This window comes from Carcharhinus amblyrhynchos, chromosome 22, assembly GCF_965287045.1.
Source record: "Carcharhinus amblyrhynchos chromosome 22, sCarAmb.v2.hapA, whole genome shotgun sequence".
NCBI classification, from domain to species: domain Eukaryota; kingdom Metazoa; phylum Chordata; class Chondrichthyes; order Carcharhiniformes; family Carcharhinidae; genus Carcharhinus; species Carcharhinus amblyrhynchos.
Genome location: NC_137345.1, coordinates 17,322,434 through 17,344,956, shown reverse-complemented (window position 1 = coordinate 17,344,956; position 22,523 = coordinate 17,322,434). Strand labels below are relative to the sequence as shown.

At 43.5% G+C, this 22,523-nt stretch overlaps 1 protein-coding gene across 1 annotated transcript in view; it reads left to right on the top strand.

The window, feature by feature from the left end:
- LOC145356969 (uncharacterized) overlaps window positions 1-22,523 on the top strand; it is a 52,832-nt gene that overhangs the window by 27,445 nt on the left and 2,864 nt on the right. The window contains exons 2-4 of the mRNA XM_080209990.1: window positions 12,615-12,727; window positions 15,306-15,396; window positions 19,289-21,617. Of these exons, the coding sequence (XP_080066116.1) occupies window positions 12,615-12,727; window positions 15,306-15,396; window positions 19,289-21,617 (2,533 nt within the window). The remainder of the gene's footprint in view (window positions 1-12,614; window positions 12,728-15,305; window positions 15,397-19,288; window positions 21,618-22,523) is intronic.

Sequence of the window (22,523 nt, the reverse complement as noted above, 5' to 3'; positions counted from 1 at the left end):
ATTCAAACCCCCTAAACTGACTCACTCTGAGGGTCAGGAACAGGGGAGGAAGGGTGAGGGTGTGGGGAGGAAGGAGGGGGTGGGGGGGAGGAAGGGTGAGAGGAAGGAGGGGGTGGGGGGGAGGAAGGGTGAGAGGAAGGAGGGGGGTGGGGGGGGAGAGGAAGGGTGAGAGGAAGGAGGGGGGTGGGGGGGGAGAGGAAGGGCGAGAGGAAGGAGGGGGTGGGGGGAGGAAGGGCGAGAGGAAGGAGGGGGGTGGGGGGGGAGAGGAAGGGCGAGAGGAAGGAGGGGGGTGGGGGGGGAGAGGAAGGGCGAGAGGAAGGAGGGGGGTGGGGGGGGAGAGGAAGGGCGAGAGGAAGGAGGGGGGTGGGGGGGGAGAGGAAGGGCGAGAGGAAGGAGGGGGGTGGGGGGGGAGAGGAAGGGCGAGAGGAAGGAGGGGGGTGGGGGGGGAGAGGAAGGGCGAGAGGAAGGAGGGGGGTGGGGGGGGAGAGGAAGGGCGAGAGGAAGGAGGGGGGTGGGGGGGGAGAGGAAGGGCGAGAGGAAGGAGGGGGGTGGGGGGGGAGAGGAAGGGCGAGAGGAAGGAGGGGGGTGGGGGGGGAGAGGAAGGGCGAGAGGAAGGAGGGGGTGGGGGGGGAGAGGAAGGGCGAGAGGAAGGAGGGGGTGGGGGGGAGAGGAAGGGCGAGAGGAAGGAGGGGGGTGGGGGGGGAGGAAGGGCGAGAGGAAGGAGGGGGGTGGGGGGGGAGGAAGGGCGAGAGGAAGGAGGGGGGTGGGGGGGGAGGAAGGGCGAGAGGAAGGAGGGGGGTGGGGGGGGAGGAAGGGCGAGAGGAAGGAGGGGGGTGGGGGGGGAGGAAGGGCGAGAGGAAGGAGGGGGGTGGGGGGGGAGGAAGGGCGAGAGGAAGGAGGGGGGTGGGGGGGAGGAAGGGCGAGAGGAAGGAGGGGGGTGGGGGGGGAGGAAGGGCGAGAGGAAGGAGGGGGGTGGGGGGGGAGGAAGGGCGAGAGGAAGGAGGGGGGTGGGGGGGGAGGAAGGGCGAGAGGAAGGAGGGGAGTGGGGGGGGAGGAAGGGCGAGAGGAAGGAGGGGGGTGGGGGGGGCACCCAAAAGCCTCAGCCCCTGAATCTGCACAACAGGTTTGAGATTCTTGCTCCCTGTATGGACCAGAACGAGGGCTGCAAGGTTGACAAGCAAACTGCCTACGGTACAGTGATGAGACAGAGGTCAAAGTAGAAGAAGTAAAGAGGAGTGTAGTGGTAATTGGGGATAGTGTAGTTAGGGGCGTAGACACTGTCCTTTGTGACAAGCATAGAGAATACCGAAGGGTGTGTTGTCTGCCTGGTGCTCGGGTCCAGGATGTCTCATCTGGGCTGCAGAAGAACCTGGAGTGGGAGGGTGAGAATCCGGTCATTGTGGTTCACGTGGGTGCCAACGACATAGGCAAAATAGGAACTAAGGATCTGCAGAGGGAGTATGCAAAGCTGGGAACCAAATTAAAAAACAGAACCGACATGATGGTTATCTCTGGATTACTACCTGAACCACGTACAAATTGGTGCAGGGTAAATAGGATTAAGGAGATGAATGAGTGGCTCAGGGATTTTTGTGGAAGGAATGGGTTTGAATTTATGGGGCATTGGCACCAGTATTGGGGCAGATAGGACCTGTTCAGATGGGATGGTCTTAGTCTGAATTGTGCCGGGACCAGAGTCCTGGCGAATCATATAACTAGGACTGTAGATAGAGCTTTAAACTAATTGGCGGGGTGGGGGGGAGGCGGGGAGGGTGCAGGTGCAGGGGTAGGAGAAATTACAAAATCTAAAGTAAAGGAGAGGGTATGTGTGCAGGTAACTGTTGAGGATGTTCCACTAATAAAAGGAGTAGGAGGCATGAGAGAGGTTAGTAGCGTTTCCACAAATAAGGTCCAGTTAAAGGCTGGTATAAAGACACTTTACCTGAATGCACGAAGCATTCGGAACAAAGTAAATGAGCTGATGGCGCAAATCAGCACAAATGGATAGGACCTAGTGGCCGTTACGGAAACATAGTTGCATGGTGACAGGGACTGGGAGCTGAACGTCCATGGGTATCAGGTGTTTAGGAAGGATAGACGGGAGGAAAAAAGGGGTGGGGTAGCTCTGTTAATTAAGGATAATATCAGGGCGGTAGTAAGGGAAGATATAGGCTCCAAAGAGCAAAATGTGGAATCGTTGTGGGTGGAGATAAGGAATAGTAAGGGGAGGAAGACACTGGTGGGTGTAGTCTATAGGCCCCCAGATAATAACTTTGAGGTGGGGCGGGCTATAAACAAGCAAATAATAGATCCGTGCAGAAACAGAACGGCGATAATTATGGGGGATTTTAATTTGCATATGGATTGGATGACCCAAGTTGGACGCGGTGAGCTTGAGGAAAAGTTCTTGGAATGCTATCAGGATAGTTTCCTTGAACAGTATGTAACGGAACCTACGAGGGAGCGAGCTATCTTAGATCTGGTGTTGTGTAATGAGGCAGGTAGAATTAGGGATCTTCTTGTGAGGGATCCTCTTGGGATGAGTGATCATAGTATGATCGAATTTCTGATGCAGGTGGAGGACGAGAAAGTAGGGTCCCGAACCTGTGTCCTCTGTTTGAAGAGATGGGACTGAAGGTGGACAAGTTCCCTGGATCCCAGGGATCTGAAAGAAATGGCAGAGGTGATAGTGGATGCCTTAGTAATTATTTATCAAAATTCGCTGGACTCCGGGGAAGTGCTGGAAGATTGGAAAATGGCTAATGTTACGCCGCTGTTTAAAAAAGGTAGCAGACAAAAAGCAGGGAGTTATAGGCTGGTTAGTTTAATGTCTATAGTTGGAAAAATGCTAGAATCAAAGAAGAAATAGCGAGGCACCTAGAAAAGAATGGTTTGATCAAGCAGACGCAGCATAGATTCATTAAGGGGAAGTTGTGTTTGACGAATTTATTGGATTTCTATGAGGATGTGACTAGTGCAGTAGACCAAGGGGAACTGGTGGATGTGGTGTTTTTAGATTTCCAAAAGGCGTTTGATTAGGTGCCTCACAAAAGGTTGCTACAGAAGGTTAGGGTGCATGGAGTTGGGGCTAAGGTGTTAGCATGGATAGAGGATTGGCTATCTAATAGGAGGTATCAATGAGTGCTATTCTGGTTGGCAGTTGGTGACTAGTGGAGTGCCGCAGGGATTGGTGCTGGGGCCTCAACTGTTTACCATTTATATAGATGATCTGGAGGAGGGGGCTGAGTGTAGGGTGACGAAATTTGCTGATGACACGAAGATGAGTGGAAAAGCAAATTGCTTGGAGGGTGTGGAAAGTCTGCAGAGAGATCTGGATAGGCTGAGCGAGTGGGTGAGGACTTGGCAGATGGAATATAATGTTAGCAAGTGTGAGGTTATCCACTTTGGCAGAAATAATAGTAGGAGGGATTATTATTTAAAAGGCGAAAAGCTGCAACATGCTATGGTGCAGAGGGACCTGGGGGTCCTTGTGCATGAATTGCAAAAACCCAGTCTGCAGGTGCAGCAGATGATCAAGAAGGCGAATGGAATATTGGCCTTTATAGCGAGGGGGATAGAATATAAAAGTAGGGAGGTCTTGCTGCAACTGTACAGGGTACTGGTGAGGCCGCAGCTGGAGTAGTGTGTGCAGTTTTGGTCGCCGCACTTGCGGAAGGATATATTGGCCTTGGAGGGAGTGCAGAGGAGGTTCACCAGGCTGATACCGGAGATGAGGGGGTTGGCCTATGAAGAGAGACTATATAGACTGGGTCTGTACTCGTTGGAGTTTAGAAGGCTGAGGGGGGATCTTATAGAGACGTATAAGATAATGAAGGGGATGGATAGGGTAGAGGTAGAGAGATTCTTCCCACTCAGAAAGGATAGTAGGATTAGAGGGCACAGCCTCAAAATAAGGGGGTGGGGTGCAGTTTAGGTCAGAGTTGAGGAGGAACGTCTTCACTCAAAGGGTGGTGAATCTCTGGAATTCTCTGCCCGTTGAAGTGGTGGAGGCTACCTCGCTAAATATATTTAAGTCACGGGTAGATAGGTTTCTGATAGACAAGGGAATTAAGGGTTATGGGGAGAAAGCAGGAAAGTGGAACTGATCTACTTCAGATAACCCATGATTTTATTGAATGGCGGTGGAGGCTCGAAGGGCTAGATGGCCTAGTCCTGCTCATATTTCTTATGTTCTTAAGGACATTAGTGAACCAGATGGGTTTTTCCAACAATCATCAATGTTTTCGTGGTCATCAATAGATTTTTAATTCCAATACCACAAGGCATTGTCCGTGATGCTGTCTTTCAGATGGGATGTTCAAACAGATTTGATTCCCGGCTTGGGTGACTTTGTGTGTGGAGTTTGCACCGGGTGCTCCAGTTTTCTCCCACAGTCCAAAGATTGGCCATGCTAAATTGCCTCTTAATACCCGGGAGTCTACCAGATGAATAAGCGGGGACAGGGCCTGGATGCGATTGTGATCAGCGCAGACTTGACATGCCAAATGGCCTCTTTCTGCATTGTCGGGATTCTGTGAACAATATTTTTGTTCCCTTCCCTAATCACTTGCACTCACTCAATCATTTTTTTTTGAGGCTCAATAAGTGCTGCTTGCCACCCCACTGGAGTCATGTTGGTTCCTAGACAGTTGGCTGGAGCTAATTGTAACTAAAAATGCAGCTACTTGAGAGAGATAAGTGAAACATGGATCTTCTAAATGTAAGCTTGCCTCTTATCGGATAATCAGGGAACAATAGCTGACCGGTACTATGGCTCAATAAAGCATGTGATCAGCTGGTAGAAGGCAAGCCCCATCCATACATTTCTGCTATTTAGTGCAGTGTTGACCCAAGTGATGTGAACAATAAAGTGATGCAGAGGGGAGAGTGACCTAATTTCAGCCATGGCTTAGTGTGTCGTGCTATGAAGCCTGGAGTCAGAAGATTATGGGCTCAAGTACTACTGAGGACTCTTGAGCACAAAAGTCTTGGCTGATACACCAGTGTAATAGCAAGACTGTTGCTGCATCAAGATGTTAAACTGAGGTTGGCTCTGCCTTACCAGGTGGCTGTAAAGATCCTATCGTTAAGAGAAACAAAGGAGTAACCTATTGTGACCTGGTTGATAACTATCCCTCAATCAATGTTAGTAAAACAGATTAGCTGGCCATTATCACGTGTTTGTTGGTGCTTGGTATATGCAAATTGCCTAATGCATTTCCTACACTATAGTGACTATGCTTGAAAAGTATGTCATTTGGCTGTAATGTGCTTCTAAAGTGACTCCAACCATAACAATACAAGATGTACCAATGACATTTTTATTGCTGACTTTTGATTTGATTTATTATTGTATTAGTATACAGTGTATTAATATACAGTGAAAGGTATTGTTTCTTGCACGCTATACAGACAAAGCATACTTTTCATAGAAAAGGAGAGAGTGCAGAATGGAGTGTTACAGTCATAGCTAGTTTGTAGAGAAAGATCTACTTAATGCATGGTAAGTCCATTCAAAAATCTGATGGTGTAGAAGCTGTTCTTGAGTCATTTGGTATGTGTCCTCAGATTTTTGTATCTTTTTCCCGATAGAAGAAGGTGGAAAAGAGTATGTCCGGAGTGCGTGGGTCCTTGATTATGCTGGCTGTTTTTCCGAGGCAACGGGAAGTGTAAACAGAGCCACTGGATGGGAGGCTGGATGGAGTGATGGACTGGGCTTCGTTCACGACTCTTTGTCGAATTTTTGTCGAATGGCAGGGCAGGCTCGAAGGGCTAGATGACCTACCCCTACTCCTATTTCTTATGTTCTTATGAACATAAGAAATAGGAGCAGGAGTAGGCCATCTGGCCCTTTAAGCCTGCCCCGCCATTCAATAAGATCATGGCTGATCTGTCGTGGCTGATGTAGTTTCTTTTGTAGTATGTAGTTTCTTTTGCGGTCTTGAGCAGAGCAGGAAGAGAAACAGCAAAAGGTTTTGGAGAGACTAGTGAGTGAAAGTGAAAAGAAAAAGGCTGAGCATAAATGGGAAAGAAATAAAATGAAGAGTGCCTAAAAAGAAAATCATCCCAGAATGTAAGATCACAGTGAAGAATAAAAAGATGAAACAGGTAGACCCATTTTGTTACCTAGGAAGTATGTTAACATCAGACAGAAAGTTCAACCAAGAAAGGATTGGAATGGCCAAAGATGTGTTTTGTAAAGTGAGGAAGATTACAATCGATGTAAAATTAGCAATGAAAACAAAACTGAGAAACCTGGAATGCCACATCAGACCGATTCTGACAAAGGAAGTGAGCAAATTAATGCAGAGAATTGAGACTGCAGAGTTGTTGTTTCTGAAGATGTCTTGGGGAAGTCATACTGCCAATGACGATTGTTCACCTATTAACACATTCTCCTTTCTCACCTTAATGCCACTTTTAGCACTTCTTCACAGCCCTTAATGGTATTATTATCACCCACTTTGCCTTATGTCTGGGACACCTTTGTCAATCTCTCCTTGGCTCCGATTTACGTCGGTGAAACCTCATGTTAAGGGAGGAGGTTTCACCGACGTAAGTCGGAGCCAAGGAGAGATTGACAAAGGTGTCCCGGACATAAGGCAAAGTGGGTGATAATAATACCATTAAGGGCTGTGAAGAAGTGCTAAAAGTGGCATTAAGGTGAGAAAGGAGAATGTGTTAATAGGTGAACAAAGGTCAGTGCTCAGTGGCAGCCTTTATGATGACTTATTTGTCTGTCTTCCATTTTCTCTTTGCACGTTTATTTCTATTTGCTGTTTTTCCCTTCCCACATCCCTCTCCAACCTCAGTAGTTGTCCTGAAGACTCTCAAAAAGAAATGAAAAGCAGATCCTAAAAGGACAAATGAAGCAGCAAAATAAATGTTAAAAGATAAAACAGCGATGCCACTGACCTACCGGAATAGTTAATTGTCCTAAAAAGGTTTAAAGGTTAATTATTCTTGGTAAAAAGTCTGACAACACCAGGTTTTAGTCCAACCAATTTATTTGATAGTAAACTCACAAGCTTTCGAGGGGACTCCCTCTTCGTCAGGTGAATGGAGAGTTCTGGCCTCGGACAGAGCATATAAAGCACAGACAGTTTAGAGGTTACTGATTAGAATGCGAATCTTTACACCTAACCTGCTGTTCAAGTCCTAAAGTGGCCGACAATGTTGGGTTCATGTCGCACTATCTGTAACCCCCGTGACTTGCCTGGGTTTGCAAAACCTCACTCACTGTGCTGTCTGGAGACAATACACATCTCTTTAACCTGTTTTCAGTGCTCCTTCCACACACATTGTCAGCCACTTTAGGACTTGAACAGCAGGTTAGGTGTAAAGATTCGCATCCTGATCAGTAATCTCTAAACTGTCTGTGCTTTATATGCTCTGTCCGAGGCCAGAACTCTCCATTCACCTGACGAAGAGGGAGTCCCCTCGAAAGCTTGTGAGTTTACTATCAAATAAATTGATTGGACTAAAACCTGGTGTTGTCAGACTTTTTACTGTGTTTACCCCAGTCCAATGCTGGCACATCCACATCATAATTATTCTTGACCAGAGCTTGCCTTTGCAAAAATAAATTTTCTCTCTCTCTCGCGAAGGGGAGAGAGAGAGAGTGGCTTGGGATTCACAGAATGAAAATGTGGCTGAATTTCTTAATTGGTCACTGCCTAAATTTAAAGAAAAGGGACTGAAAGGATATTTCAAAATGAAATGTGAATAGTGACGATAGTACTCTTGTTGAACCGCGAGAAGTTCAGAAAAGGGCTCTGTTTTCCAACTGCGATGTAAGTCTGGCAGAAAAGAGTATTTAATTATTAAAGGCTATTTGAACAGTGGCCCCAATAGTCACCTCATAGAATCCATTGAATCCCTATAGTGCAGAAGGAGGCTGTTTGGCCCATTGAGTTTGCACTGACCACAATCCCATCCAGGCCCTACTCCCATATCCCTACATATTTTACCCACTAATCCCTCTAATCTACACATCTCAGTACACAAAGGGGCAATTTTACCATGGCCAATCAACCTAACCCACACATCTTTAGACTGTGGGAGGGAACTGGAGCACCCAGAAGAAACCCACGCAGCCACGAGGAGAATGTGCAAACTCCACACAGACAATGACCCAAGCCAGGAATCGAACCCAGCAGCAATGCTAACCACTGTGTTACCGTGCCGTCCCTGATTATGAGAAATCAGTGCGCAGGGATTATGATGGATCAATGATAAATTAAATTTGCTGGTCTTATTATTCCCAAGCACCAAATCAAACTGCTTTTTAAAGAAATAGAAACATAGAAGCTAGAAGCACGAGTAGGCCATTTGGCCCTTTGTGCCTGCTCTGCCATTCATTTTGATCATGGCTGATCATCAAATTCAATATCCTGATTCTCCCTTCCCCCACATATCCCTTGGTCCCTTTAACCCCTAGAGCTATGTCTTATTTCTTCTTGAAATCTGACAACACTTTGGCCTCAGCTACATTCAGTGGTAGTGAATTCCACACATTCACCACTCTGAGTGAAAAAATTTCTCCTCCCCTCAGTTCTAAAAGGTTTATCCCTTATCCTCAAACTATGACCGCTAGTTCTGGACTCCCCCACCGTCAGGAACATTTTTTCTGAATCTGCCCTGTCTAACCCTGTTAGAACTTTGTGTTTCAATGAGATCCCCTCTCACTCTTAACTCCAGTGAGTATAATCCTAACCAACTTAGTCTCTCCTCATATGACAGACAGACCTGCCATTCCAGAAATCAACCTGGTACTCAGGAACTCAGCCAGGTTGACTAGATTTTTTTTGTATGTTCTCATATATTGTTAGGAATATCTAGTTCATGATTCATGTTAATATTTTAGAGGTAATTTTCAGTTCTGGGAAGGTCAAAATTGTAAAAGTAAAGTCACTAAAATGCCAGACTTTCGAGATTGCCAAAATGACTGGTCAAAGGTAACCCATGTTTGTTTAATAAAATTAGAAGAAAAAGTTATAAAACAGCAGGTGGACTTACTTAGATAAAGGCATGGAACTAAGTCTAAAAAATGGCAGTGTTAAAGTTTATTTATTAGTCACAAGTAAGGCTTACATTAACATTGCAATGAAGTTACTGTGAAATTCCCCCAGTTGCCACACTTCCGGTGCCTGTTCGGGTCAATGCACCTTAACCAGCACATCTTTCAGAATGTGGGAGGAAACTGGAGCACCCAGAGGAAACCTACGCAGACACGGGGAGAATGTGCAAACTCCACACAGACAGTGAGCGATCTGAGGCCAGAACTGAACCTGGGTCTCCGGCGCTGTGAGACAGCAGTGCTAACCACTGTGCCACCTTGCCACCCCATAAGAGATGATAGTGCAAATTTTACCTTAGTGAGGATAGCTGGAGCAGAGGAGAATTCTTCAGAGGATTATGGCATACTTATGGGTCTTCTCTAGAGAAGTAAATAACTTTAAGATTGATGTGTCTTATAATAGAAATCTTGGGGAAGTAAAAAATTAAACCGGAAAGTACAACATACATAGTTATAAACCATATTAAGTGAATAGTGATTGTTTGTTTTTCATATACAATAAAGTTTTATTTTATTTGAAAAAGTGAAATGTTGTGTTGTAATTCTGTTGGTTAAAACAATGTAGAGGTGGAGAGACTCTTCCCGCTCAGAAAGGACAGTAGGACTAGGGGGCACAGCCGCAAGATAAAGGGGGGGAGGTTTAGAACGGAGTTGAGGAGGAACTTCTTCACTCAAAGGGTGGTGAATCTCTGGAATTCTCTGCCCGTTGAGGTGGTGGAGGCTGCCTCGCTAAATATTTTTAAGACACGGGTTGATGGGTTTTTGATAAGCAAGGGGATTAAGGGTTATGGGGAGAGGGCGGGAATGTGGAACTGAGCCACGACAGATCAGCCATGATCTTATTGAATGGCAGGGCAGGCTGAAAGGGCTAGATGGCCTACTCCTGCTCCTATTTCTTATGTTCTTATTTGAATTTCTTTTCAAATGTTAATGGTCCCTAACCAGATCATAATAATGTATAATATTGAAATTAAAAGTTTTATATTTTTTCTTCTACTTCAATAAATCATCTTGTTTTCCACAAATTACACTCATTGTTACTCTACGGAGAGAATGCAATTTTTAAAATTTAAAACAATTAATTCATATCATTTGCGTCCTATGTTTAATCCCCACTTCAGTGAAGATTTGGTTTAATTACTTTCACTTTTTGTGTGAGATATTTGTATTGCAAAATTTTTAATTTAGTAGACTAATTCCACCCCTGACAAAACCTCATCAGTTCACCCCTATCCGCATTGATTGTCTCAGGCTGTTCAAAGCCTTTCATCTTATTCAATGTGAAACTGACCTTCAAACCACCATCTCCCTTATCACATAAATTGCTTACTTTCACTTAGGTATCACCACCCACATTTTGTACTTTAATCAGCTGGTCCACTATGTCTCCTCCAAATTTGACTATTCCAATGTTGCTGTGGCCAGCTCCCAGTCCTTTGCAAACTTTAGCTTGCTGAAACACAGTCCCACACCACAACTTGCTTATCCGTGGTGCCCGGCTTCACTGACCTATGTTGCTCATGGTCTCCCCCAGCTTCACATGTTGGAAGTTTTCATCCTATGTTTAAATCGCTTGATGGTCTTACCTCTCCCTATCTCTGTACCTGTACAATCTGCTCAAACTCTCCCTTTGTCTGACTCTGGTTCCTTGCCCAACTTAGCAGCCATTTGCCTAAGGCCCATCTCTCTGGGATTCCTTCTGGTAATCCCTTCTTAATTTCTTAAAAACCCACCTCTCATGCTAGCTTTTGGTCATCCCTCATAATGGATGGGATTTTTATCCTTGAGGCAGCTAGTAAACGTCAGGAAAATTCCTGGCTTGGCCCTTCTACCTTGGGAGAATGTCGCCATAAAGACAGGATTTTAATTCCTTCGAGACTGTAATTGGAACAGCCAACGCAGGAAAAGGTTCGATAGCAGCCACGGGAATGCTGGGTGACAAGTTGGATTGTTTAAAAGGCCCACCCCTTTGGGACGTGGGATGAATATAAACTAAAAACAGGCTCTACAGGTCTCTCCTCTCGCAACACTTCATCCTGACACATTCCACCTGTCTACTTCATGTCCTCCACTTGGCCATCATGGTGCCCACATATTCTCCATGCCAAATGCGTAATGAGGTACAATCATGAGCCCAGAAATCCATTGGAGCACTGAAATACCCTGAGCCCCAGGGAAAACATGCTGAATTGACAGCTCTGAATCTCTGATCTGTGCTGTCTATTGCACAATGTTTATTACACAATATAAAAAATCCAAAGATGTGCAGGTTAGGGGGATTGGCCATGTAAAATTGTCCTTTGTGTCCGAGATGTGCAAGTTAGGGGCATTAGTGAGATTTATATGTGGGCTTACAGGAATGGGGCAGTGGGTGAGCCTGGGAGGGACACTCTGTCGAAGAGTTGGTGCAGACCCGATGGCCCAAGTGGCCGCCTCCTGCACTGTGGTGATTCTGTGATTCAAAAGATTTCAAGTGTTTGCTGTTTCTGCTATTGATACTTCAAAGGGTATGGATGATTGACATTTATTTGGCTGTAAAAAAGAAATTTGTTTCAGAAAATGTAAAGTTTTCAATGTGTTTTAAAGAATTTTAAGTACATCATATTGTCACCATAAGGTTAACTGGTTCTACACAATGTATAGTGGGTGAATGAGCATGGAATTACAATAGCTTGATTTTGAAGCATAAAGACCATTATTGTGGGAGGGGGAACATCTTGGCATGGGAACATGAGGAGTCATAGGGGTGTGGGAATAGTTTGACATGAGAGGAATGAGCAGGACCTTTGGTATAAGACCTTTTGAACTTGACTTTCAAAATGTTCCCTCAGACAGATTAATGTTCAAGACACCTCTGAGGCCTGTGAGCACAACTCTTGAAAAGCTGATCTGATTCCATGAGAATTGCAGAATATGAGTACATGCCTACACTTGCGATGGAGCCAAAGTGGGAACCCAGGGTGCAGGCTAATGACCCAAATTAGCCCGCACCCTTAAAAGGCACTGTTAAAGATTGGATATACACAGTAAGAAGTCTGACAGCACCAGGTTTAAGTCCAACCAACTTATTTGATAGTAAACTCGCAAGCTTTACTATCAAATAAATCGGTTGGACTTAAACCTGGTGTTGTCAGACTTCTTGCTGTGTTTACCCAGTCCAACGCCGGCATCGCCACATAAAGATTGGATATCCCAGGAATGGGGTCCAGAATCCCAGGATGGGTCCCGACCACCATTTGTAAAGGTCTGCAGAGTCCCCATGATTCTGAAGATGCAGCCCAGTGTCTCCTTCATTGATTTTGTGCCCAGCTTTGGAAATACATTATTGTGAAACACCTTGGAGCTTTCTTCTGTTAATGGTGCTCTGAGCGAAAGCTGTTCTTATTACCTTAATTATTCCCAATTTATCATTCATGAATCACTGAGAATGCGAAGGAGCTTATGTTATTTCTCTCCTGAACAATTAAAACTTGAGTAAATGTTCTGTTCTCTACACTTGCATTAATTGAGTTTCAACACCTGTGTTTGCTTGCAGACAAACTAGATGACATTCTAGCAGCGAATCGATCCAGTAAAGGAGCGATGAATATGGTGATGGATTCTGGAACAGCAAAAGTGAAACAACGGCCAACAGTCAAGCTTGCCATTGTAATGTTGGGTTTTAGTTCCTTTTTTTTAAGCAATGCTTCAGAGTCAAAACAAATTCTGTTGTTGTCAAAAAAGGCTATCTCTGTTAGCACATTACCCTGTGGCAAAATGATCCTGCAGTATAATTGTGGTTTGCGCTAAGGATTCATGTCAAATTTCCTATTGCAATGGCCACTAGATTTTGCATAAATGAAAATGTGGGTGCAGCAATTTCTACGCTGAAGGTTGGCATCTAAAGATGTATTGTACAAAGAGAAACAAAATGCTCACACTGAACTTCTCAATCTGGGATGCAGAGAAACTTGCCTCCACTGCTTTGGGCTGCTCATATGAGCTGAACTGTTTAATGTGCAAAGGAAAATCCAAACTTATTTTGAGTGGTTGAACCGGAATGGTATCCATAGCATCTGTCAGGCTAAATTTATATAGTTTTAACACAGGCTTCACTGCTTTAGAATCAACTGGGACAGATTTTGCAGTTAAAAAGATAAGAATTGGCAAATCACATTCATTCTTACTTGCAGGAAGATCAGACCACAACTTTTAGTGATTGTTGCATTTAACTGCACGTACAATCAAGACATTATTGACATGCCCTGTTCATCCAAAAGTTGCACGAAAGTGATACCTTGCTGACTGACCATTCAAATCCATTGAATACCGTAAAAACTGCTGTGCTTAACTGACAGATATGAACTACCTTCACCAAACAACATAGCCCGCACTGAAAATTAACATTTACCAGGTGGAGTCTCATTCCTTCAGATTTTAATTATTGTTGGAGAGGTTAAAAAGATATACAAACACGTTTTAATGTTTTTCTTTCTTTTTTTTTATCTCTTTCTTAATCTCATCCTTTCTTTCTCTAATTCATGTTCCATACCTGATTTGTCATTGAATTCAATAGTCTACCTAACTGACACTTCCTGACTTAGACTCTGCGTTGCACATTAATAGTTCTTTAATGTGATTGGTCAAGGCAATACACAGTTGTTTACCCTGTTTGCATTGGCATTAGCTGCTCTGTGGAAGGCAATACTATTTAACTTACAGTACCTTGCAGTGGGAAATCCCCAAAAAAAGGTCTATGTGCAAGTTTGACAACATCCAGCAATTCCATTGCATCTCATCATGGTAAATGAGGTTTCACAGAAAATATTTGGTTAATTGGAAAAATAAATTGCAATCCAGAGTTTATCCAGAGGATATAAGAAAAATGAGTAGTGTAAAGTACCTGAATGTGCAAAGATGTTGAGAATAATTAAGGGCTCTGATAGATAAATAGGGAAAAACTATTTATGTGATGAGTTGGTGATGAGAGCATTAATTCCAGTTAATCATGAAAAGAATGAAAGAGAAGTTTAGGAAATTTACTTAATACTGAAAGGATCATGGAAGTAAAATGCATAATAGGAAAGTGGATAACTATTTGAAAAAGCAATGCGTGAGGCTGTAAGGGGAAAGCCTAGAGTCTAATTTGATAACCCTTTTCAGGAAACTGGCAGTGAATCAACTGGCCACTTTTTTGTAGTCACCGCATCAGATTGTGGTAAGAACCAAGGAACTTACTTGATTGATAGGCATACATTTGCCACAAGTATTAATATAACCAGGTGGAGTATTATAAAGAATTGAAAAAATTCCGATTTTTTTTTCCAGTGAGGGCTATGTTGTTTGGTGAATGTAGTTCATCATTTGTAATTTATGGATTTACTGCCGTGAGCTCAATCATGTGATTATCCACAGGGAAAAAAACAGGAAAGAACAAATAATGACTGTCATTAAATGTTCCAGTGTAAACATAAACTGAGTATTCAGTGTTGAAGCATGAAGCATAAATGGTGGAGGGAGCATAAGCATTCATTCATATTGGTACAAATGGATATGTATGCCACTTTGCTGGGGCCTCAGACAATATCCCACTGAAACTGAACAGGAACTTGGAAGAACAGCCCAGATTCTTATGTGGTATATCTTCTGACAGGGAAAGGCAGTGGCATTGTGGTGTTGTCGCTGGGTTAGAAATTCAGAGATTGAGGGAAATGCTCGAGGGACCCGGGTTCGAATCCCACCATGGCAGATGGTGAAATTTGAATTCAGCAAAAATCTGGGATCTACTGATGACCATGAAACTATTGTCAATTATTGTAAAAACCCATCTGTTTCAATAATGTCCTTCAGGGAAGAAAATCTGCTGTCCTTACCTGTTCTGGTCTACATGGTGACTCCAGCTCCACAGCTGAACTCTTAAATGCCCTATTGGGATGGGCAAAAGCAGTGCCCATGAATGAATGATCAGTCAACCTCAAACTTCCATTGTTTGAAATATGCCCAGTACAAAACTTATGGGATCAGACTGGCTAGCTGATCTTAATTTACATTGAGGATTTTTCTAAACTAAAAAATGGAAATACATCAAACAAAAATTAATTCCTCCTGTATTTCCATTCACTTTTTTAAGCTACACTCTAATTTATGGTGATTGCTGAAGGAGAACAGAAATTTTTAAGACCTTGAGCCGTTTAATCTATGTCCGATCCGTAAGAACAAGCACTCAAGTGTGTATTCTACTTTACAGCCCTTCCAGGGACGCCCAACGTTTGCTGTGCCAACTCCAACACTGCCAGATCAAGCATTGTATTCCAAAATTCCAAGAACAGTAATTGCAGGTACGTTTTGGATTGAGATGTTCTGGCATTGCTGACAGTGACTTGGCTCACTCCATCACTGGGGGGGAGAAAGATTGACGAAAAGACATTTGGAATTTTTTTAACCACGTTTTTTAAGTCAGCTTAAAGAATACTATGTTATTTCCAATTTGCGTTTTCAGCAATTATGCTCTGAACTACTATGTGGGATTATTTAGGTAATTTAGTGCATGTTCATACAATTTATATCAGACCTGGTATCAAATTTTTAAAAAGCATAACTTATTGAGTTGACATTTTAGTAATTCTAGATGGACTATATTCCATTCCAAGTCACCTATGTGAATTACTTGAGAGGTACCTATCTATTTCCCAATCACCTCTTCTAATATTGTAGACACTTAAGACCATTATATATTGGAGCAGAATTAGGCCTTTCAACCCATCGTGTTTGGTCAGCCATTTAATCTTGGCTGATAGTTTCTCAACCCCATTCTCTCACCTTTTCCCTGTAACTTTTGATCCACTTAGCAATCAAGAACCTATCCATCTCTGTCTTAAATAGGCACAGTGACTGGCCTTCAGGTGTTGGAATGAGGAGGCAATGGCCTAGTGGTATTATCGCTAGACTATTAATCCAGAAATTCAGCTAATGTTCTGAGGACCCAGGTTCATATCCCACCATGGCAGATGGTGGAATTTGAATTCAATAAAAAAATTCTGGAATTAAAAGTCTACTGATGACTGTGAAACCATTGTCGATGGTCAGAAAAACGCATTTGGTTCACTAATGTCCTTTTCAGGAAGGAAATCTGCCGTCCTTACCTGATCTGGCCTACAGCAACTACGGATAGGCAGACAGTTTTGAGCCCTGTCCCATGAATGAATGAAAAGAGGAGAATACAGGCCTGTGGCATCAACAGTCCATTTGACTGCAGCATCATTGAAGCAGAGGTCAATCATTTCCAGGAAGAACTAAGTTGAAAGTAACCACAATTTATTAGCAAAGTTTCCTAATGAGCACTTTTCAGAGACCTGGAGAAAAATGTTACTGTAATCTTGGACATTAACAGTGGTCTAGATAACATGAAGGTCATGCAATTGTTCCCTTTTTTGTTTGAATTCATCTTTTATTCTAACAGCTGGCTTCTCTTTAGTCTCTTTTAAATTTTTGTTCTTGTTTGCCCCTGTGCAACTTCATGTTTTTACGATTACTTCCCAAAAATGTCACTTGGCCTCAGTGTTGGGGAGGGGAATGGTAGGCTGGGAGCTTCGCTGTTTCCAGATCACTGTCCATGTAAAGTGTATCTCTCGCTTTGAGTAAGAGGGGAAAGATTTGACGATGCTGCAGTTGGCTGGACTGTTGACGCTTTTCCAAGGCTGGAAAATTCATAATGTAGCCACTTAGGGGAGGGAGTAGAAGGCAGCCTACAAAGGAGAAATGAAGGTGAGGGAACTGGCGGCAAAAGTCACCTTTATTCTGCACACGGTCATTTGCTCTTTTGTGGGTAGAGTTCTGCAAAAGTCATTGTACTGCAATAATATATTTTTTTGCTCAAACTAAGGAACCATTAAATGACATTTGTAACTACAGTAAACATGAGGGGGGCGGGGTGTGGGGTAGGGATCTATTGTCATTCTTATGTTGAATTAAGTTAAACATTACCATGTACATGCAATGGGAGCTAGGCGAGATATTTTAATCAGAGCTTTTATTTTCACAAGCTCTTCTGTGTGCAACTAATCCATCTAAATTGACTTTTGTGATGCAAATAAATATAATTGAAGTATCTATGATAATAAATAACCTCTTGCTCCATGGGCACTGGGTTTGTCTAATTGAAAAATCTGAGGCGTGTACAAAATGAAATTAGCGCTTAATGTGAGTTTGTTTTCACTTAATAGCATTGTAAAAACAATCAAATAATCTGACACTTCAGTCGCAAAGGTCAAGGACTCATTACGAAAGGACACAGTTCTGTTAAGTGACCATAAACATTGGAACAGCAATGTCGTTTCTGTGAGTGTGCTTCAGGGAAACCAATTTGATTCCTCATCTTGAGAATTCTAATTATTTGGAAGCAGATTTTCAAAATCATGAGACGTTGACTTGATTGTGTCTAACTATTTAGACTAATCGAGGTTTTAATAACGAGGAGATATAATTAAAATGTTAAGAAATTGGAAGCAGAGGAGATGACAGGCCTACATCACCTCCTGACTTTGTGTCCCTGATCTTGCACTTGACAGAAGGAACAACTAAGGGTGGGCCTAGCTGGGGGTTGTCCCTGGGAAACAGGAAATTACTCTGGACAGGAAATCTCAGTGCTCCTATACCTGGAGAGAAGCAACTGGGTTTCATTGCTCCTGTAGCAGCTGGGGGGAACAGAAGGAACAAAAAGGTTGGAATTCTCCCATCCCGCCCAGCACTGGAATTTTAGCAGGCAGGTCACGGACAATTGGGCAGGAGTTTCTGGCTTTTAGACCACCGCGGCCAAGAATTCCAACCAAAGTCTGCTGTAGATAATTGTACATATGGAGAGAAAGTAATTTAAGTAAATATTATAAATGAATAGAACGGATAACTAGAACTGTGGTGGAAACACTAAACTGGACATTAGGTTGGCTGGGGAAACTAGAATAGAATCCATAGAATCCCTATAGTGTAGGAGACCATTCGGCCCATTGAGCCTGTACCGACAACAGTCCCACCCAGGCCCTATCCCCATAACCCCATGTAGTTACCCTGCTAATCCCTCCGACACTAAGAGGCAATTTAGTATGGCCAATTAACTGAACCTGCACGTCTTTGGATTGTGGGAGGAAACTGGTGCACCCAGAGTAAACCCACACAGACATGGGGAGAATGTGCAAACTCCACACAGACCCAAGGTCAGAATTGAACCCGGGTCCCTGTGAGGCAGCAGCGCTAACCATTGTGCCGCCCATGTCGGATAGAATGACATTCAAAAATAATTATATCCCTGTGTAATAAAATTAACTCAAGATACAGCAGTAGTTGTGAGTTTGCCAATAATTGGCATAATTTTATTACAGCAAGTGCAAAATATTGCAGATATTGGAGAGGGTAAGCAGATTAGGCAGCATCAGATGTTGGAAGGAAGTTGAAATGAACAGATTGCAACTGGCAGATATTAAAGGTAAAAGCAAATTTCTGCGGATGCTGGAATCTGAAACCGAAAGAGAAAATGCTGGAAAATCTCAGCAGATCTGGCAGCATCTGAGAGAGAAAAGAGCTGATGTTTCGAGTCTAGATGACCCTTTTTCAAAGCGTCATCTGGACTCAACGTCAACTCAGATGTGAGAGGTAAACAGTCTTGGAACAGAGCCAGGAGGATTGGGGCAGGAGATTAATAAAAGGAAAAGGAGGCCTGTGAAAGCAGGAGGACAGCGGGTGAGTAAATAATACATATGATAATAGGGCAAGACAAAATTGGGTGATGATGGGACGAGTAAGGGAAAGAAAATTAGATCCATAGGATAGGTAAATGGTTACAACGGAACAGCTGATAGGATTGGAAGGAGGAAGATGGGAAGGAGCTAATATCTGGCATTTGGGCTGACTGGCTATTTATGTCTTGTTGATTATATGTAATAGTAGAGAAGGGAAAGGTGAAAAATGTAGCAAAAGGGAGAAGACATCTATGGACTAAGAAAGCCAAGGAGTTGGGCAAAGTTGATTAAATGTTCCTACTTACGACAAAAAAACAGGCCGTAGCATTAACGCAGCTGTCATCAATCTCTCCAAGACAGACCATCACAAAGGGGGCCTGAGAAGGACTGGAACAAAGACCATTCTGGATAATCTCATGTTGCTGAAATACTTATTAACAAACTTATTACTCTATTACCAGAGATAAATGTGAATAATTATTATGTTTGCATTATGTAGGCAATGACGTAAATGTCAACAACAACAGACCTAATGTTGGAGACCGTGGACACAGTATCAACATGCCAGAGGATGACTGGATTCCACCACCTCCAGCAATGGCCCCTCCACCACCTCCACCAATGGCCCCTCCACCACCTCCCACACAAAGTACTTCTCAGAATCCACATACGACTTATTTGCCTTATGAAGTGGCTGTTCCACCACCTCCAAAGATGGCGCCGCCGCCGCCGCCACCTTTAAGCATGGCTTCACAACATAAATCTGCTTCAATCTACCAGCCTCCTGACACCAACTTTTCACCGCCTCCCGATATGGTTCCTCCACCACCTCCATTAATGGCGCCTCTAAAATCTCTTCCAAAGGCTGAGCAGTACCCCAAAACATCTGCCCCGACAACTCCAAAAGTACCACCTCCTCTGCCTCCCTTCCTGCTTCCACCTAATGATTATTCTCTTCACTCCCCTTGGCAAGATGGTGTTTCTAAATCAAGTGAAATAAAGCATCTGAAAAAATCACCGCCACCTCCTCCACAAAGGGATATTATGCAACACAGTCATTTTCCTCTGAAACCGGAAAGAGATGTGTCGTCGTCTTTCAAATTCTTTCCCAGCACTTCGCAAATGTCAGTTCCAAATAATCAATCTTTGTATGCAGCAGAAGCTCCTGAAGTGATTCCACAGCCTTTGTTTGCATCAACTTTCAATCCTAAAGCGCCAGCAAAGCTTTTTGGGTTTCCCGAACCACTCAACAAATTGGAAGGCTCATTAGATTCTGACTGGCAAAATAAAGGCAAATCCATGATAGTCATGAAGGATGCTGACCAGTATCCAATGGACCAGACTGGTGGAATTAACCACACTACCTCCATGCCCAAGAAGGCAGTGTTGAATGAAGGCACTGAATGTGCAGCAATGAGCAAGGTGATCGACGACTCTGCTCCATATAAACCTCAGAAGCCAGCTCGCAAGAACAACCTGCTCATGCAACAGTCTAAACCAGTCCAGAACAAAGGAGAATATCCCATACATTCTGGTTCTTCCCTCGATCACTCTTTCCCAGACGGAAAAGAGATCTGGAGCAATAACATGGATAATCGGCACACCAGTTCAAGGCAAATTCATGATCCAACCAACCATCAGAATTTCTCCAGCAATTTGCCTGTTACAGCCAATTCTGGAATAGAATATGGAAAACCCATTGCAGGGGAGAAAACAAAATCCACCCTGATGAGAGATTTTGCAAACCAGAGTTCCTCAGAAAATGCTATGTTGGATTTTCAGTCCCCTAAAGCAGTGGAGCAGCCAGATACTCCAGATTCTCCTCCAGAGCAAACTTTAGTTTCCACAGAGTGGAATACTAATCCACGTTCACCACTGGTTCTTCTCATGGCCGCAAAGCGGCGAGATTCGAGTAAGAGCCAAGGACTCCACAAGGCTGGCTCGGAGGCATCAAGCTTATCTTTGGGTGGTACTCGATACATAAAGTCGACAAATTCAAATACAATCCATATCACACCCATAGCTGATAAAAAGGAATGTTCCTCAATATCACAGGCAGAAGAAGATATGACAGCACATCACAAGCACATAGATGACATACTCAGTTCTCTGAAAAACACTGAGAAAAGTCATGAATGGTCCAAACCTTCACTCCACTCAACAGCCTATGGAATGGCAGAGCCAGAAGACACTCAAAAAGATGTTGACATGTCTCTACTTCTAATCCCACCTCCACCAAGTTTTAGTGATGAAGAGAATGAAGAACCCTCGTTCGGACTTCTGCCACCTCCATTCGAATTTTCCAACCACAATGACAATCAAGATGATTCTTCCCAACCGGAACGAAGAGCGAACAATGAATCTGGAGTCAACGATCTGCACCCTGCCAATTCAGACAAGAGAGGGCTTTCTCTACAGGGATCAACTCATCAAAGTGCTGACCATTTAACAGCTAATCACTATAACAGCCTGAGCAATACAAATTCTTATTCTATTAACAAATCACCATTAACTATGTTGTCAGCTCCTGCCGAAACAAGCTTTGCTCAGAAAAAGCCACCAATAGTGGAAAAGCCCAGGTTTCTGGATAACGGTGTTGTGAATGGAGGCTCTGCAAAATTTCACAACGCTAAGCAAGTTTCAGATTCACACACTTATTCTCAGTTAATGTCTAAAACGTATGGAAAAAATGTACCCAAGATGGAAACACAGCAGACAGAAACTGTGCCATCAACAAACAAACTGGTAGTGAGGAATAACGTTATTGATGAATTACAGTCCAAGGTACAAGGTTTAAGCACCAAATCTTCTGGTGTGGCATTTAAAAGGTGAGTTTAAGTGTGTCTCAATGTAAAAAGTTTGACAGTTCATTTATTAGTATCAGAAGTAGGTTTACAATAACACTGCAATGAAGTTGCTGTGAAAATTCCATAGTCGCCACATTCTGGCACCTGTTTGGATACACTGAGGGAAATTTAGTATGGCCAATGCACCTAACCAGCACATCTTTCGGGAGGAAACCAGAGCACAAGGAGAAAAGCCTGGTAGACGTGGGCAGAACGTGCAGACTCCGCACAGACAGTAACTCGAGCTGGGAATTGAGCCTGGGTCCCTCGGTGCTGTGAGGCAGCAATGCTAACAATGTAAATAAAAGAGTAACATTTTGAAGAAAAAGTGTTGAAGGAAGCCTACAGTTTATCTAAACCATTCAATTATATTTCTGTTCTCTTTAGTTTTCTGTCAAGTCTTATTGCAGATGATGCTTTACTATGGCATCGAGGGTGTGCTGCATCACTGCAGCGCCAAGAGCACACTGTGCCACGGCAATGCTGAGGGCGCACTGCTTCATGGTGATGCTGTACTTGGTTTAGTGTTTCAGATGAGAGGTTAAACAAAGGCTCTGTCAGATGTAAAAGTTCTCATGGCACTTTGTCAAAGAAGCGGAGGGGAGTTGTCCTCTGTGTCTTGGCCAATATTTATTTCTCAATCAACATCACAAAAACATATTATTTGATTGTCGTCAGATTGCTGTTTGTCGGAGTTTTCTGCTGTACTTCCTACATTAAGTATTTCATTGGCAGAAAGGTGTATTGGGATGCCCTCTGGCTGTGATTTGAATGCAAGCCTTTTTTAAGTAGTTCATTTCTAATCATGTTGAAAGAAACGCAGGAACAAGAGTAAGTCTTTTAACACCTCGAGTCTGTTCTGCATTCAGTGACATCATGGCTGATCTG